The sequence below is a fragment of the Protopterus annectens genome, chromosome 3.part1 (genome assembly GCF_019279795.1).
Source record: "Protopterus annectens isolate FY-2018-M chromosome 3.part1, PAN1.0, whole genome shotgun sequence".
Lineage (NCBI taxonomy): Eukaryota > Metazoa > Chordata > Ceratodontiformes > Protopteridae > Protopterus > Protopterus annectens.
Window position 1 is genome coordinate 818,319,750 of NC_056732.1, and position 18,077 is coordinate 818,337,826.

At 40.2% G+C, this 18,077-nt stretch overlaps 1 protein-coding gene across 1 annotated transcript in view; it reads right to left on the minus strand.

Moving 5' to 3' along the window:
• Positions 1 to 4,277: 4,277 nt before the first annotated feature.
• The window catches only part of ZNF236 (zinc finger protein 236), a 1,651,223-nt gene continuing 1,637,423 nt past the window's right edge, over positions 4,278 to 18,077 (minus strand). The window contains exon 32 of the mRNA XM_044067103.1: positions 4,278 to 5,278. Within this exon, the coding sequence (XP_043923038.1) occupies positions 5,214 to 5,278 (65 nt within the window). The 3' untranslated portion in view covers positions 4,278 to 5,213. The remainder of the gene's footprint in view (positions 5,279 to 18,077) is intronic.

Consider the following 18,077-nt stretch of genomic DNA (forward strand, 5'->3'; position numbering starts at 1 on the left):
GGGATTAAATCATGAGCTTAATTAGAAAATATCTGCTTTAGTTAATTATTTAACAGTTAATTGTTTTATTGATTGATTGTTGCATGTGTATATTTGTGTGTGTGTGTATATATATATATATATATATATATATATATATATATATATATATCTATACATATATCTATAGGGGAAGTTTTATTTATGTCACTCTTTGAAGGCTGTGTTGGGCCAAGGCGCTAAGTGCAATAAACTTGGATTTGGATCTGTATTTCATTATTTTTCTCTCTTTTCATACTACCTTGGTGGTTTTGCTGTTGTTCGAATGAGGCAGGAGTGTCTTCTTTCCCCTTTTCTATTTGCATTATATTTACAACCACTGGCAAACAAAATAAAGAACTTAGAAATTCAAGGGTACAATTCGTATGACAGTGAAAAAAAGTTGGCGTTATTTGCAGATGCTACTATGTTATACCTGATAAAATCAGAAAAGGACATTTCAGTGTTGTGGAACATTATGAGACAATTTCAAGTCTTTTCGAGATACAAAATTAAAAAGATAAAACAAAGGCAATAGCTGTAAACTATGTACCCTCACATGAATTGCTTCAGCAATATCCATATTTATGGGGATATGCTAGAATGAAGTACTTAGTAGTACAGATTAAAAAGCATTCTGTTATGGCAGCTAAGGATATGTGGGAAGAGACTACACAAAAGATGATACAAAAACTGAGAAACTCGAAGCTCTGTTTTATGGGTATAGATAGCAAGGTACAAACAGCCAAAATGTTTTTAGTCCCTTTTGTTTTATACACAAGTCAGGCATATTTTTATCAACCAGAGGTGATGTTGAAGGATTTTATCTGGAGGGGAAGACAGCAAGAGTCAAGTGGGATAAGCTGATCCTTCCAAAATAACAAGGTGGTTTGGAATTACCTGATTTGAAGGGGTACTTCAGAATTACACAGTTAAGGCTCTTATACATAGCACAAGCAGAAAGCTTCAGATTCAAAGTGGAAAGGAATGATGGTGAAACAGGAGGGAAGCTCAAGAAACAAGGAAAGACTGGGATTATGGATGCACATCCTTAAGTAAATAACAATAACCATACAGAAGATTATATTCAGAAAGTAGCAAAAGGTATTCTAAGAACAAAGCCAATGTGAATGGGAAAATGAGATTTTGCCAATAGGGATGACTTTAATTAGGGATACAGACAATAAGCAAGAGGGGCTGGAATTTACTGGAGAAAGAAACAAAGGTATTGGAAGCAAATAATTTGAGAGGGAAAGGTTAGGCTAGAGATTGCCTTCCCATCAGAGTACAGGCAAAGAGAAAGAAAATGGTGTCCTAAGTTAAATAACAGCACTGGTAGAGTTTTTAGTAGAATTTAGAACAGAAGCTGCTGTTAAAAAAGGAATAATTAGTACAGCATGTAAAATATTGCATGATAACTACAAGAATCAATCAGATGAGGTTAGAAAAGTTTGGGAAGAGAGACTGGATAAGCAAATCACAAAGAAACAATGGGGGGACATATGTATAACTCTCAAATATGCAACAAAGTCTAGAAGATTTAGGATCTTTTCTTGGAGGTGTTTACATAGGTACTTTTATATCATAAGTAGACTCCAAAGAAATTTTCCTCAGATAAGTAGTAAATGTTGGTGGCATGAAGGGGAAGAAAGAGGTAATTGGGAACATATTTTTTGGGACTGTAATGAGTTGGCAGATTTTACAAATTCCTTGCACACTAAACTATCAGAAATACTGGGTGAGCAAATTGGTATAACTAAGGAAATTAAGTTTTTTCGAGCTATTATACAGAATCAGAACTGCCTAGACACAGTAAGGCCTTACTGAGTCTAATTATAGTAGCTGCTAAAAAAGCAGTTAGAAAATGGAAATCAAAGTCTGAAGCAACTGTACTAGAAGTAGTGACTATAGTAAAAGAGATAAAGCAAATCGAAATGGGATCTTTAGAAAAGGGTAGGAGCAAATTATATAGAAAAAATGGGAATTGTGGGAACAATACATGCAGAATAATGTTCTGGAGGAGGAAAGAGGTTTACAAGAAGACAGGATTTGAATTTGGTAATATTTGGCTATGACTGAATATGTATAACCCTTGCAACTAAAAATATGTTGATAGGGTTTGTTTTCATTGATGTAGACATATGACTGCCAATGTTCTAAGTGATAATTAAAAAAACAAGGTCTGAATTAACCAAGAGCAAAAAAGAACAGAGGAGCATAAAGCCTGGTGTGACTGCCTAAGTCCAGCATGTGATGTCACAACATATAATGATGGAAAGCACATATAAAGCTGAACAATTTAAGAATTTGGCCTGAGGGAAGGCCCTCAAAATCTAAAATCCTTTTATTCATCCTTTGTTGACAATGTTAGTCCCACTACGTTAGTAGCATCTTTTCAGGGGAGACTCAAGGTGGTATTTATACTATTAGGGAAATTTGGCTAGCGCACTGGGGATTACATTCTATACTTTTCAGTATATGCCATGGGATCTTTGACATCTACCTGAGCTACCACCAACTCAAGCAGATGGAGCCTAGATTTAATGTGTCATTCAAAGAATGACACACTCAGGAGTGCAGCACCTACTTTACGTTGCACGCAGTATCAGTAATTGGTCTACCTGGTGTGGGAATAGAACTTACAACCTTCTGCACTAAAGGTGAGTGTGATATCTGTTGCACCACTGACACCAACAATATGATTTTTTATTTCATTATATAAATATACTACAAAAACAGCAGGTTTTTAACAAATAAAACACTGAGGCTTATAATACAGTAAGTAGTGTTCAAAATATAAATCTGAAAAGACCTGAGTGCATGCAACTTACCTTTTACATACAAAGATGAAACTTTATAACCAAGTTGACTGTAAGTCCTCAACAGTGATGTCATATGGATCTTGGGAAAGTGCAATATTTTCATGAACTCATGGTCTATAACTCAGAACACTTAAACATATTAAATGTCACATAGATCCCAAGCATGTATTTTCTTTTAGGGTTAGAACCTCCATGATGGTAGTTTCCATACTAAAAACAATTGCAAGTAATTGCAAAGCATAAAAAAGAGCCAATAAAGGCACAGAGTTAGTGAAAAACATGCAGCAAGGGACTCTGGGTGGAATGAACCTGACATTTTAGTCTTAAGTTGATGTGTGATTCAACTAAAAATCATGAGTATCGAGGTCAAGTTTTGACAATTCCCATTTAGGCAAATATGAAAGAAACATAGGCTTACATACCTCTCAACTGCTACAATTCAGACACGGTGCTACGATTTTTGGCATCATACTTTTTCTCATTCCTCCTAGATTTATTGATTTTCTTCTTAAAGTTAGACTTTCCTATGGGAGTTTAAGGTTACATTATATCTTTCAACTGTCCGGAATTTTGCCTCATGCTTTTGGTATGAACCTCATAGAATGTACGGTTGTCTGGCACATTATCGAGGATTAAAGACCTTTAGCAATAACAAACATTTGAGTTTCAGACATTGTATCTTTCAGAATATGCATATTACTGCAAAACATGTTATTTTAGCAACTTTCTAAGTTTATAAGAGCACTATTTAAAATATGCCCATCATTTTGGGCCTTTCACCCCCCTTCTAATATTTTTTGGTTTTGTCCAGAATTCTTGCACTAACAGGTTGAGAGGTATGGGCTACATCCATTATTAAATAACTAAGCAAAGCCTGCAGTGGATTTTCTTATTAGTAACTATAGTTGGCCTATTACCCAAGAGCCTTCTATATTGGAAAACAAAAAACTGCTCCTTTTCTAAACAGTCTGCAATAATTTTTAAAGGCCAGTGCTATGATTATTAATGCAGAGATACTAAGAGGTATGTTGACAAGCTATGCTGTTACTCAGCCATATACAAGTCAAAAAATCAAAACACAGAAAAGCATGCTAAAACAATAAACTATTTGTTTTTATAAAGAATTTTAAAAGACTGGAAACACTAACATAAATTGAAAATAACCATGTTGGAACTGTTTTATAGTTTATTCAAACAAAATAATATTTCTCTGAGATCCATTTAAATACTGTACTCTTTGTCTTTACAAGGAATTTTATCCAGCGTGAGAATATATATATATATATATATATATATATATATATATATATATATATATATATATATATATACACATCGATATATATCTATATATACATCTATATATTTATATATATATATATATATATATATATATATATATATATATACTGTAACAAAAATGTTACTCATGCACTGGTTTACAGCAAGAATATACAACACATTTAAGTACTTTATGCCTGGCTGCTCACTGAGCAGTGCTAGCATATGAGAGGCCTTTGTTTTCTGTACAGCACCTTAGACAGTCTGGCAGTTCATTCCTGCCTGAGTTGAGTTTTTCAAGAAAATTTATCGCATATAAATTTCATCTGCAGTCTTATAACTACTGGAGACATTCTGAAGCTTTGAGAGACAATACCCAGTAGTTAAGGTTTTGATCTTTTTTCTAATAAATTCTGTCAGTTTTCACATAGATATCCAGCATCTTCTTTTCAACAACAGATCAATAGACTGAAAAAAGCCAAGGTCTGTCAAGAGCTATGATCATTCCTGGACTCAGCACTTGCATACTGGGTTCATGACCAACTTGAATTGAAGGGAAGGACATCATTCTACTTTGAAACATATTATTGCTAGGGCTTTATGTCAAGCCCTTGAAGAGATGTTGAAGAGTTATCTGTAACTGTTACCATTACTTCATTTACTACTCTGAGTAAACATTCAGGTAACTTTTAATGCCAGCCAGCAGCAGACAAACCTTCCAACCTTCTTTAACAAAGGTTACTGTAAATGCATTTCATACCCAGTGGAAAACCAGTGTTGTCTGTCTTACTAATGATTTCAGCTTGCCTTCAGCAGGTAAGTGCTCTGCACTCAAACTGCAGAATGCATGATCCTTAAAAGAGCACCTGGATTCCTAATCAACTGTACGGCTTAAAAACAGACATCCAAGTCACATTCATCATGTGTATCTCTTTTCCACAAGATCTCTGCTTTGGAGTATCACAGGCCCAACTTGGCTCTCATCCTCAAGTATCCACATACAGAACCCTGACTCCATCACTGTGGAACTATATGGCTCTTCTCTGAAGACGTGGCTACATTCGGCTTTTCTGGCACACTTTGGCAGTCTTCTTAATTCTGTTCCATGGCATGTTCTATATTCAGTACTAAATGAATAGCAGCTGGCTCACTCCCACCTAAAAAGACAAAGAATTGTTTTAGTTTCACTGAACTTTATCTCAAATAACCTCTTCTTCAATAACTGCTTTAAGGTGGACTGTACTTTTATCTACCAACCATTGTCAATAACTTGTGAAGTACACTTTCAGCACACAAATCACGACCACACTGTCAGACAAAAGGGCAAAGTCTCCAGAAAAAAAACATTTCTGATCATGACAACTTTATTTATTAGCTTATGTGATGTTAATAATTCTAGTATTACCATATATAATAACTGTCTGTTTACTGGTGTGTTACAAACTCCTAACATTTGCTAACAACATCTTTACGAAACTCCCCACCTCTGGTTAATGCATCTGTCAACTGTAAAAATCACTGAACAGTTTTGATCAACAAGCAGGTACACTGATTATTTATGGGATATCTGAGGGTGATAATATAATACTAGGGATATGGAAGTCTCTCCTTTTCCCCACTGTTGTACAGTCTCAGTTTTACACATGTACCTACACACACACAAATGTACATATATGTGTCTGTATATATAAAAAACCCAGCCACTGGGGATCCACAAGCCAGTGCATTTCTTTGTGCCGGTCCCAAGCCCGGATAAATGGGGAGGGTTGTGTCAGGAAGGGCATCCAGCATAAAACTTCGCCAAATCATTTATGCGGACAGCAATCCAACAGGGTGTTGGCGGAAATTGGGCTACTGTTGGCTGAAGGGGGAGAAGAGGGGGAAGGCAGGGCCGAAAGCAGGAAGAGAGGAGAAAGGCTAGGACTGTGGTAGTGAGGGTTGGAACTTTGAATGTTGGCAGTATGACTGGTATAGGGAGAGAGCTAGCTGATATGATGGAGAGAAGGAAGGTTGGTATACTGTGTGTGCAAGAAACCAGATGGAAGGGGAGTAAGGCTAGGTGTATCGGAGGTGGGTTCAAATTTTTTATCATGGTGTGGATGGGAGGAGAAATGGCGTTATCCTAAAGGAACAGTATGCTGAGTGTTTTGGAGGTGAAAAGAGTGTCGGATAGAGTGATGTTTATGAAGCTGGAAATTGATGGTGTAATGATGAATGTTGTTAGTGCATATGCTCCACAAGTTGAGTGTGCGATGGATAAGAAAGAAAAATTTTGGAGTGAGTTGGATGAAGTGGTGATGACTGTACCCAAAAGTGAGAGAGTGGTGATTGGAGCAGATTTCAATGGGCATGTTGGTGAAGGGAACAGAGGGGATGAGGAAGTGATGGGTAGGTATGGTGTTAAGCAAAGGAATGCAGAAGGTCAGATGGTAGTGGATTTTGCAAAAAGGATGGACATGGCTGTGGTGAATATGTATTTTATCAAGAGGGAGGAGCACAGTGTGACATACAAGAGTGGAGGAAGATGCACACAGGTGGATTATATCTTATGTAGGAGGGCCAGTTTGAAGGAGATTGGAGACTGTAAAGTGGTGACCGGGGAAAGTGTAGTTAGGCAGCATAGGATGGTGGTTTGTAGGATGACGTTGGTGATTAAAAAGAGGAGGAGGAGTGTGAGGGCAGCACCAAGGACCAAATGGTGAAAATTAAAAAAGGGTAATTGTGAGGTGGAGTTCAGGGAAGAGTTAAGACAGGCACTGGGTGGCAGTGAAGCGTTACCAAATACTGGGTAACTACAGCAGAGCTAGTAAGGGAGATTGCTAGAAAGGTGCTTGGTATGACATCTGGGCAGAGGAAGGATGACAAGGAGACATGGTGGTGGAATGAGGAAGTACAGGAGAGTATACAGAGAAAGAGGTTGGCAAAGAAGAAGTGGGATTGTCAGAGAGATGAAGAAAGTACACAGGAGTATAAGGAGATGAGGTGCATGGCAAAGAGAGAGGTGGCAAAGGCTAAGGATAAGGCATATGAAGAGTTGTATGAAAGGTTGGACACTAAGGAGGGAGAAAAAGGATCTGTACTGATTGACTAGACAGATGGACCGAGCTAGGAAAGATGTGCAGCAGGTAAAGGTGATAAAGGATAATGAGGGAAACGTACTCATAAGCGAGGAGAGTGTGTTGAGGAGATGGAAAGAGTACTTTGAGGGGTTGATGAATGAAGAGAATGAGAGGGAGAGAAGATTGGATGATGTGGGGATAGTGAATCATGAAGTGCTATGGATTAGCAAGGAGGAAGTAAGGATAGTTATGAAGAGGATGAAGAATGGAAAGGCTGTTGGTCCAGATGACATACCTGTGGAAGCATGGAGGTGTTAGGTGAAATGGCAGTGGAGTTTTTAACCTGATTGTTTAATGAAATCTTGGAAAGTGAGAGGATGCCTGAGGAAAGGAGAAAAAGTGTTTTGGTACCGATTTTTAAGAAAAAGGGTGATGTGCACAGCTGTAGTAACTACAGAGGGATTAAATTGATCAGTCACAGCATGAAGTTTTGAAAGCTAGATTAAGAAGGGAGGTGATGATTAGTGATTAGCAGTATGGTTTCATGCTGGGAAAGAGCACTACAGACGTAATGTTTGCTTTGAAATTGTTGATGGAGAAGTACAGAGAAGGTCAGAAGGAGTTGCATTGGGTTTTTGTAGACTTAGAGAAAGCATATAAGAGGGTGCCTAGAGAGGAGTTGTGGTATTGTATGAGGAAGTCGGGAGTGTCGGAGAAGTATGTAAGACTGGTACAGGATATGTACGAGGGTAGTGTGACAGCGGTGAGGTCTGTGGGTGGAGTGATGGATGTGTTTAAGGTGGAGGTGGGATTACATCAAGGATCAGCTCTGAGCTCTTTCTTATTTGCAATGGTGATGGACAGGTTGACAGACGAGATCAGACAGGAGTCCCCGTGGACTATGATGTTTGCAGATGACACTGTGATCTGTAGTGAGAATAGGGAACAGGTGGAGGAGACCCTGGAGAGATGGAGATATGCTCTAGAGAGAAGAGGAATGAAGGTCAGCAGGACTAAGACAGAATATATGTGTGTGAATGAAAAGGAGGATAGAAGAATGGTGAGGATGCAGGGAGTAGAGGTGGTAAAGGTGGATGAGTTTAAATACTTGGGATCAATAGTTCAGAGTAATGGTGAGTGTGGAAGAGAGGTGAAGAAGAGAGTACAGGCAGGATGGAATGGGTGGAGAAGAGTGGCAGGAGTGATTTGTGACAGACGAGTACCAGTAAGAGTGAAATGGAAGGTCTACAAGAGGGTAGAAAGACCAGCTATGTTATATGAGTTGGAGACAGTGGCATTGACAAAAAGGTAGAGTTACAGCTGGATGTGGCAGAGTTAAAGATGTTAAGATTTGCACTGGGTGTGACGAGGGTGGACAGCATTAGGAATAAGTATATTAGAGGGTCAGCCCAGGTTGGAAGCTTTGGAGACAAAGTCAGAGAGGCAAGATTACATTGGTTTGGACATGTGCTGAGGAGGGATGCTGAGTATATTGGGAAAAAGATGCTAAGGTTGAAACTACCAGGTAACAGGAAAAGAGGAAGGCCAAAGATAAGGTTTATGGATGTGGTGAGAGAGGACATGCAGGTGGTTGGTGTGACAAAGCAAGATGCAGAGGACAGGAAGAATTGGAAACAGATCTGCTGTGGAGACCCCTAACAGGAACAGCCGAAAGAAGATGATATATATATATGTATATATATATATATATATATATATATATATATATATATATATATATATATATATATACACACACACACATACACACATTATATATATATATATATATATATATATATATATATATATATATATATATATATATATATATATATATACACACACACACACACACACACACACACACACACACACACACACACACACACACACAGCGGATATAAAAAGTGTACACACCCCTGTTAAAATGCCAGGTTTTTGTGATATAAAAAAATGAGACCACAATAAATAATTTCAAAATGTTTCCCACCTTTAATGTGACCTACAACCTGTACAATTCAGTTCAAAAACAAACAAATCTGTTAGGGAAAAAATATAAAAAATAAAAAAATGTACAATATGCTGGTTGCATAAATGTGCACTCCCTTAAACTAATACTTTGTTGAAGCACTTTTTTATTTAATTACAGCATTCAGTTTTCTTGGGTACACACCTGCCATCAATTAGAGACTCTGATTAACCCCAAGTAAAGTTCATCTGCCCTAGTAGGATTTTCCTGATATTTACTCAGTTGCCTGCTACAGCAAAAGCCATGGTTTGCAGAGAGCTTAGAAAACATCAAAGGGAGCTCATTGTTGAAAGGTATCAGTCAGGAGAAGGGTACAAAAAATTTTCCACAGCACTGGATACACTATGGAATACAGTGAAGACAGTAAATCAAAAAGTGGAGAAAATATGGGACAACAGTGACACTGCAAAGAAATGGATGTCCCTCCAAAACTGTTGACAATACAAGACGAAGACTGGTTAGGGAGGCTGCCAAGAGACCTACAGCAACACTGAAGGAGCTGCAGGAATTTATGGCAAGTACTGGTTGTGTACTACATGTGACAACAATCTCGCGTACAGGAGCGGCCTTAGGTCAACTGGTGCCCTAGGCAAAAGGGCTCCATGGTGCCCCCCACCACACTACCCGGTGCCCCCATCGTAGTCCAGCTACACCAAATAAATACTGGAAAAGCACCCCTGCTAGAGCGGCGCCCTAGGCGGTCACCTAGTTGGCCTATGCCAACTTTCCATATGTCTGGACTATGGGGTAAGGTTGCACGACGGAAGCCTTTTCTTACACAGAAAAACATCCAGGCCTGGCTAAAATGTGCAAAACAATACATCAAGTCTCCCAAAAGCATCTGGGAAAATGTGTTATGGTCTGATGAGACCAAGGTTGAACTTTTTGGCCACAATTCCAAAAGCTACATTTGGTGCAAAAACAACACTTTGCCTCACCAAAAGAACACCATCCTCACGGTGAAGCATGGTGGTAGCAGTATCATGCTTTGGGGTTGCTTTTCTTCAGCTGGAACTGGGGCTTTAGTCAAGGTGGAGGGAATTATGAACAGTTCCAAATACCAGTCACTTTTCGCCCTAAACCTAAAGCATCTGCTAGAAAGGTGAAGATGAAGAGGAACTTCACCTTTCAACATGACAATGACCCCCAAGCATACATCCAAATCAACAAAAGAATGACTTCACCAGAAGAAAATTTAAGTTTCAGAATGGGCCAGACCTAAATACAATAGAAAACCTGTGGGGTGACCTGAAAAGGGCTGTGCACAAGAGATGCCCTCACAATCTGACAGATTTGGAGCACTTTTAGAAGGAAGAGTGGGCAAATATTGCCAAGTCAAGATGTGCCATGCTGATAAGACTCCTACCCCAGAAGACCAAATGTAATTAAATCAAAAGGTACTTTAACAAAGTATTAGTTTAAGGGTGTGTACACTTATGCAACCAGCTTACTGTACGTTATTTATTTTTATTTCTTCCCCTAATAGATTTATTTGTTTTTCAATTGAATTGTACATGTTATAGGTAACATAAAGATGGGAAAAGTTTTGAAAATGATTTATTGTGGTTTCATTTTTTTATATCACAAAAACCTGGCATTTTCACAGGGGTCTGTACACTTTTTATATCCACTGTGTGTGTGCGTGTGTGTGTGTATATATATATATATATATATATATATATATATATATATATATATATATATATATATATATATATATATATATATTTATTTATTTATACACTTCAAGAGTGAACCAGCAAGGGACAGAAACCACACTGAGAACCCCAAACTGTTCCAGGTGGGGAAGGAGACTCACAACCTGCAAAAATAACAAATAATTTTAATGTTAAGCACTTCTGTCCACAAAAGTGGTCGGGACTTCATCAGAACACATGAATAAATGGCTCCTCACGTAAACTGCTTATAAACACATCCCATAAAATCATGACCTATTGCACCCAGTTCTCTCAGTGACTCACACTGTTACCTTAACTTGCAAAAAAAAAAATTTCATATGCACTTATCTGTCACTATCAAAAATTACATATTATTGTATTGTATGCTGTATTTCTCGGTGACTCAGAGGTGTATATATATATATATATATATATATATCTATATATATATATATATATATATATATATATATATATACACACACACACACACACACACACACACATACACACACACATTTTATATATATGTGTGTGTGTGTGTGTGTGTGTGTGTATGTATATACAGAATTAGAGAGAGATGGGGTGTGGGGCTCACAAAACATTACTTTGCTTTTTTCACTTTCATTTTTTTAAAAAGGTTTTTGCCCCGTACCCCCTTGCTTCATTCATGAGTCTACAGAACCTGAAAAACCTCCCCTGGACCTTCTCCAATCAATATTTGGGGCTAGCAGGTCAGGAGAGACAGGCACCCCTGGATAATATCATACTGCTGTCCGTGTTCTAAGTTCCATTCCTGTATACATATCTATAGTGTCATAGGATAGATATGCAATGAGCATGCTAGTGTACTGCCTTGCCTCTAAGTTGACTCAGCCAAAGCCCCATGCCCCTGAAGACAATACCTCCTGCATGTGCCAATCCTCCACCAGAGATCAAAAGTAAGGGATGTCAAAATGCATGCCTCCCACAGACCTGTATTACCAGCATTCCCTTTCCAGCTACTCAGTCGCCCAAGATGACAACTGAACTTGGGACAACTGAGCTGTTGTCACAGCTTTATCCTTCTGTGCCACAGTGCTGGCTTAACTGTTGTGTTTTTAGTGAGCGTCAGTGCTGCTATGTTCAACAAACCGATCAACAGAACAGGAATGACAGTCCTGCAGATCATATGCACTAAATCCATGCTTATTGTATGTTTTGTGTGGCTTTTATTCTTGAGTCCCTTGTGTAAATGGGCACAGCCAACTCAGTTACCAAAGTACACATAAACAAACACGTATAAAAATACATAAATAAAGGAAACCTAGGAAGCTTATAAATTATATTACCAAGCTGTTGCATTTTATATCAACTATAAAACTAGCTACTGGCCTGATTAGATCCCTTTTAAAAAGTGAACAAACTGCTCACCAATGTGTACTGCCACACAAAGGAAATGTCCCATATCTATAATATTCTTCTGCAATGAAGACTGCATGTATAATTAACACACTGGAGATGCAGAACAGGAAAAGAGAGAGAAACTGACAAGACAATGAATGAATGAGTGAACATGTCTGCATGTGAAAACTGGAATGGTAAAGGAAATGTACATTTATATTAACATGTATCTAGTTTTCAAATGCTACCAGTCTGCAGAATTCAACCATGTTTCCTGAAATTACAGATACCTTTCCTAAGTAAAGTATCAAGATGAAAACAAAATGGTCATGTTTCTTTAAATTATTACTGTTTTCTTTTCTGTATAAAACATTATGATGTAAAACTAGTCATGCAGTGCAGTTTTGTGTACTGTGTCACAGGTGCAACAGTTACGTCTACAATCTGGTAGCACATTACCTTGTGCCCATTTCCATTATGTCATCTGGTGGTAAGAGAACAAATGTTGCATGACATCAGCAGCAATGGTTAGAGACAAGGCACAACAGTCACCTCCAGCAAGTCTCCTGATTCAAGGGATTTTGCCTGAAGTTTGGAAATTGTGGATCCAAAAGTTTTACTTGTTCCCCAGAGACATAAAAGTCTCCTTGCTAATGACTTGTGAGGTATTAGTAAACGATGACTGAGCCTGTCCACTAAGCGATTGGCTTTTATAGGATGTGACTGGGCATCAGAAAGTGGTTCACAAACATAACCCATACCCATAACCATACCCTCATGGCCTGGCAGAATAGGATAGGAGTGGGTTCCCCCCTCCCACTCCTTGCTCAAGTACCATACCACTGTCAAGTTGTCAATGTGCATGGCAACTGCACAGTGGAAAAAGTAGTCCTGAAATACTCCTCATCGACATTAACCCCCTTTTTCCTGTTTTTCCACATGGAATCAGAGTATCATGTCAACTGTCACCAGTTCTTTTAAAACAGTGTCACACTCCTACCATCTTCAACAGTCATTTTTGTTAAAAATCTTCTCACACACATCTCTCCATCATTTGGCTGGATGCCCTTGTTTCCTCTTGCCTTCTTCATGTCTCTCCCAAATATTCAAGTCATTTTTGCTTTCCTTCACATGTGCATGAATCACCATAAACTGTCTTCTTTTCATCTTCTCTGCAATTGGTTCTACTTTGGCTTCTGCTCTGATGTCATCATTACTTTGTATAACTCACAACATGCATCCTACCGCCTATCTCAGGCACTTCATCCCCATCAGTTCTAGCTTCCTCAGCTGCTCTCCCTTAACTGCATAGGTTTCTGTACCTTACAGGCATACTGGTCACATCACTGTTTTTCAGATTCTTTTGATTCCCCCATTTTCTGTCATGACAACTGCATTGTCTGCACTCAGTTTTATGTCTTTAGTTTTGCACTGAAGTCCCCTATCATTTCCTTAAACTCCTGTTCAGAGTCTGCTTTAAGTTCTGCATTGCATACAGCAGCAGCATTGTTGATCTATCAACTAACACAGTCCATTACCAGTATATAGAGTAGTGGGTTCACAGCTGAACCTTGATGTAGACCCAGTCCCAGTGGCTTAGAGACAAGGCAGTATACCAGCCTGGCAGCATTTACCATCAATGGTACCATCTAGACTCACATTCTGTCCATCTACCCACCAACCGAGATGAGACTGGACCCAGCCAAGTATAACTTCTACAACCAGCTCCAATACATGCTGGATTCAATCCCACAGACCAAGATGATCAACATGGCGGGAGACTTCAACGACCACATTGGCGAGAACAGGTCTGGTTGGGAATGAATGATGGGTAGATTTGGCCATGGGAACATGAATTATAACAGCCTGCGCCTTCTGTCCTTTGCTGCATCAAACAGTCTCATTGTAGGAAACAGCCATTTCCAGCATCCCCTCAAACACCAGTTCACATGGCAAAACCCATCCAGCCAGGATTCAGCCATATTAGAATACATCCTGGTCAACTCTTACAATCATCGCTCAAGGATATCCATGCTATGCAAGGACCTGATTGTGGCTCCGATCATTACCTCACCTGTGCCATGGTGCAGCTTCACTTACAGTGTGCAAAGCGCAAGTCATCTCCACCAGCCAGGCTGGATGGGAAGCAACTGATGTCCCTCACCTGCAAACAGGAATTGCAGATTGCACTGTGAAACCGGTTCGCAGCATTGGCCCAAATGGAGGACGTGGATTAGGCAGAAGTGCAAATAAACTCAATCATGGAATGCACCAAATCGCTATGCTCACCCATCTGCTGCCAAACACAGCCATTGATATTGGATTACTGCATGGATCTCATAGTCCTATGGAAGCAGGTGAAGCTGGTCAACTACAATCGATACTGACAGCACAACTGAGAAGTTTGCCAGAGGCTGAAAGTAAAGCATATTGCAGCAGGTGGCAGCTGACCTTGTGGAGGTGGCATTCAAACCATAGTATTACTCCCTACACAGCACCCTCAAACAACTGAGTGGGGAGACCAAACCCACCAGTGACAACATAAAAAAGTGAATGGGACCTTCATGAGTTCATCTTATGAATGCCTGAAACTTTGGGGGGAATTCTTTCAAGAGCTTTACAACTATGATCCACCTCATGGACCAATGGTCGACTCACCATTCATCGATCTCCCTGAGGCCCCAATGACTGATGCAAAGTCAACAGGTGAAGAAGTGAAATCAGCTATCAGAACTCTGAGAAACTGCAAGGCACCAGGAGCAGATCAGGCAGTGTGGAAGCAATCAAGGCTGGTGGCAATATCCTGCTATGGGTTATAGAACAGATACTATCCACATGGAAATAAGCCATCATTGTACCCACCCACAAGAAGGGGGACAAAACAGAATGCAAGAACCTGCATTAGCCTGCTCTCCATCATCGGCAAAGTCTTTATGAAGATCATACCATCCAGACTGCAGAAACACTGCAAGCAAACCAGTAGGGAAGAACAGATTGGATTCAGACCAGAATATTCTGAGAGCACATCTTCACCATCCATCAGCTAATGGAGGAAAAAATCTGGTGTGGACAATGTACAGTTATTGTCTATCGATTTCAAGTCTGCATTTGACTGTATCCATAGACCTGCCCTGTGGAAGACACTGGAGACAGAGCACGTGCCAAAGAAAATCATCATACTCCTTCAAACATCATACAATGGTTCATCCAGCCAGGTGTTTATTCAGAACGAAATGTCTGAAGAGCTTATTATGCAGACTGGGGTCCATTAAGGGGATGTAGTCTCTCCACTGCTGTACGACATAGTGGTGGATGCCATCATGATGAGTATAGTTCTGGTTAACATGGTTAACATGGGAGTACAGTACGATGAAGCTCATTCTTTGAATGACCTGTTGTTCGCCTATGACAGCCTTCGATACAATACCCCACTCGGGCATTATAGATAAGCTCACCAGCTTAAATATAAACCCCTATGTCACTAGATGGGTTGCAAACTGGCTCAAGAACAGAACCCACATGGTTAGAATTGCTGGAGCCATGTCAGACTCCAAACCAGTTACAAGTGGCGACCCACAAGGCTCAGTCCTGGGACCTCTCTTGTTCAGTATATATTTCTCTGCGGTACAGGCCAACACGGAAGGACTGTGGCTGACCAAGTTCGCAGATGACTGCAAACTGGGCGCCATAATCAACTCTCCAGCCGACACAAGCATCCTCCAAAAGGGCCTCATAGAAACAGACAACTGGTGCCAGAGCCATGGCCTCAAGCTAAACGCCAAAAAGTGTATAGTCAACCCCTTTGGCAAAAACAAAGTGCCCACAAATTACCACATAGGTGGTAATCCATTAAGTACAGAAGAAGTCAGTAGGGACCTGGGGACCCAAGTTGATAACAATCTCTCATTTGACAACCACGTGGCCAAAGTGGTTAGAAAAACATTTTATATAGCCCACCTAATCATGAAGGGATTCACATCTAGATCAGGGAGGTCATCGTGCCTCTTTACTCATCCCTCATAAGGCCCATAATTGAGTACAATGCCCCTTTTGGGATGTACCTTACCAGACACCTGCAGCAACTGGAAAGACCCCAAAAGTACCTCACCAAGAGGATCAAAGGGCTCAAACAGATGCCATATGCTGCCCGGTTAAAGAAACTCCAGCTCTACTCAGTGGCATACCGCCTGCTCAGAGGTGATCTGTGCCTGACGTATAAAGCCATGTCCAACCCGGAATTAATGGACATGCTGCACCTCAGAAAATCCAAATCCCATCGAGCTACGCTCGAGAGACTTGAACCTCAGCACTGAAATAAATAGGACATGCTGGAGGGACAGATTCATAACCCAGAGGCTCCCTTCACTCTGGAATAAAATCCCAGTCCAGGTTAGGCAGAGTCGCACATTGACTCTCTTCAAGAGGAATCTTGATGAGTGGATGGGAGATCGTAGGTTTACCCCGGCTATCACTTCTGTGTCACTGTTAGACAGAGGCACAGTATACTAACCTCAAAAAAAGGCATAGCAAAATTAATTTAAAATGGGCGGCGAAAGCCAAACACACTCTGGCTAGGCTTATAAATGCCCTAGGGCAGATAGCCTAGTGATGAACCTATGAACCTATGACAGTCCCATTTTCATATACAGTGATGATGAGACCACAGATATCTTCTATGACATTGCCCACATTGCCTAATCGTATGGCTTATGGATAAATGTGGACAAGACCAAAGTTACAGCAACTGATAAGTCACAAGCTACCATCCACCTTGGGGGAGTTCAGATCAAACAAACACAAGAATTCAAATATCTGGTTCACTGGTTCAAGAGAAAAAGGTGGCATCACCAGCTGAAGTCCACAGCATGATTGGACAAGCCACCACAGCATCTGCCTTCCTCAACTGGGGTCTATGGAAGAGAACAAACTTCTCTATCACTACCAAGATTCACCTTTTCTGGGCACTGATCAAGCCAATTCTCCTTTATGGATAAAAAAAGTGGATGCTCCTCAAGCCAGACCTGAACAAGCTTGAGGCTTTCTAAATGTGATGCCTTAGCCAGATATTGGGAGTCTCGCTTTGTGACTGCACTAGAAACAAGAGCATCCAGACCAGATGTGATCAGCAGCCAATAATCAGCAAACAGATCCAGAACAGGAGTCTGCGCTGGTTTGGACACACATGCAGGATGGACACCCACCACTTGCCATATGGACTATTATGGAGAGAGTACCCTGCGAACTAGAGCATTTACAAATCTGCACCAAAGAAGGTGTGGGCTAAACAGGTTGAAGAGAAGCTGGTGACTTGACCTACAGGAGGCCAGAAATATTGCCATGCACCAAACAGCATGGAAAGGTATCATGAAGGAAGTCCAGAATCCATTGGCACCCACAGCAGTGCACCAACTACAGGGTTGACCATCTCTGCCGGCTGCCAGCAGCTAGGGACAAAAGAAGAAGAAATAAGATGACTCCCACTGGCTACCCCTCCGCAAGTCCCAACACTGTTCATACTTGTGTGATTGGTTCCTTGTACGTAGCCTGTACTAACTCTACCAGTGCTTCTGGGATTTCAAACCACTGCAGGACTGCTCAAAACAACTTTCTTAGATCCTTATCATATGCCTTCTCTAAGTCTAAGAGTGCCCAGTTGGACGCATTCCTCATCTCCAGCTTCTTCACCGCTATCTGTCTCACTACAAACATCAAGTCAGTTGTGCTGCATCCTGATCTGTATCCAAACTGCTCATTTCAAATATTACGTTCTACTACTCTGTATTCATTTCTCAGTTATCACCTT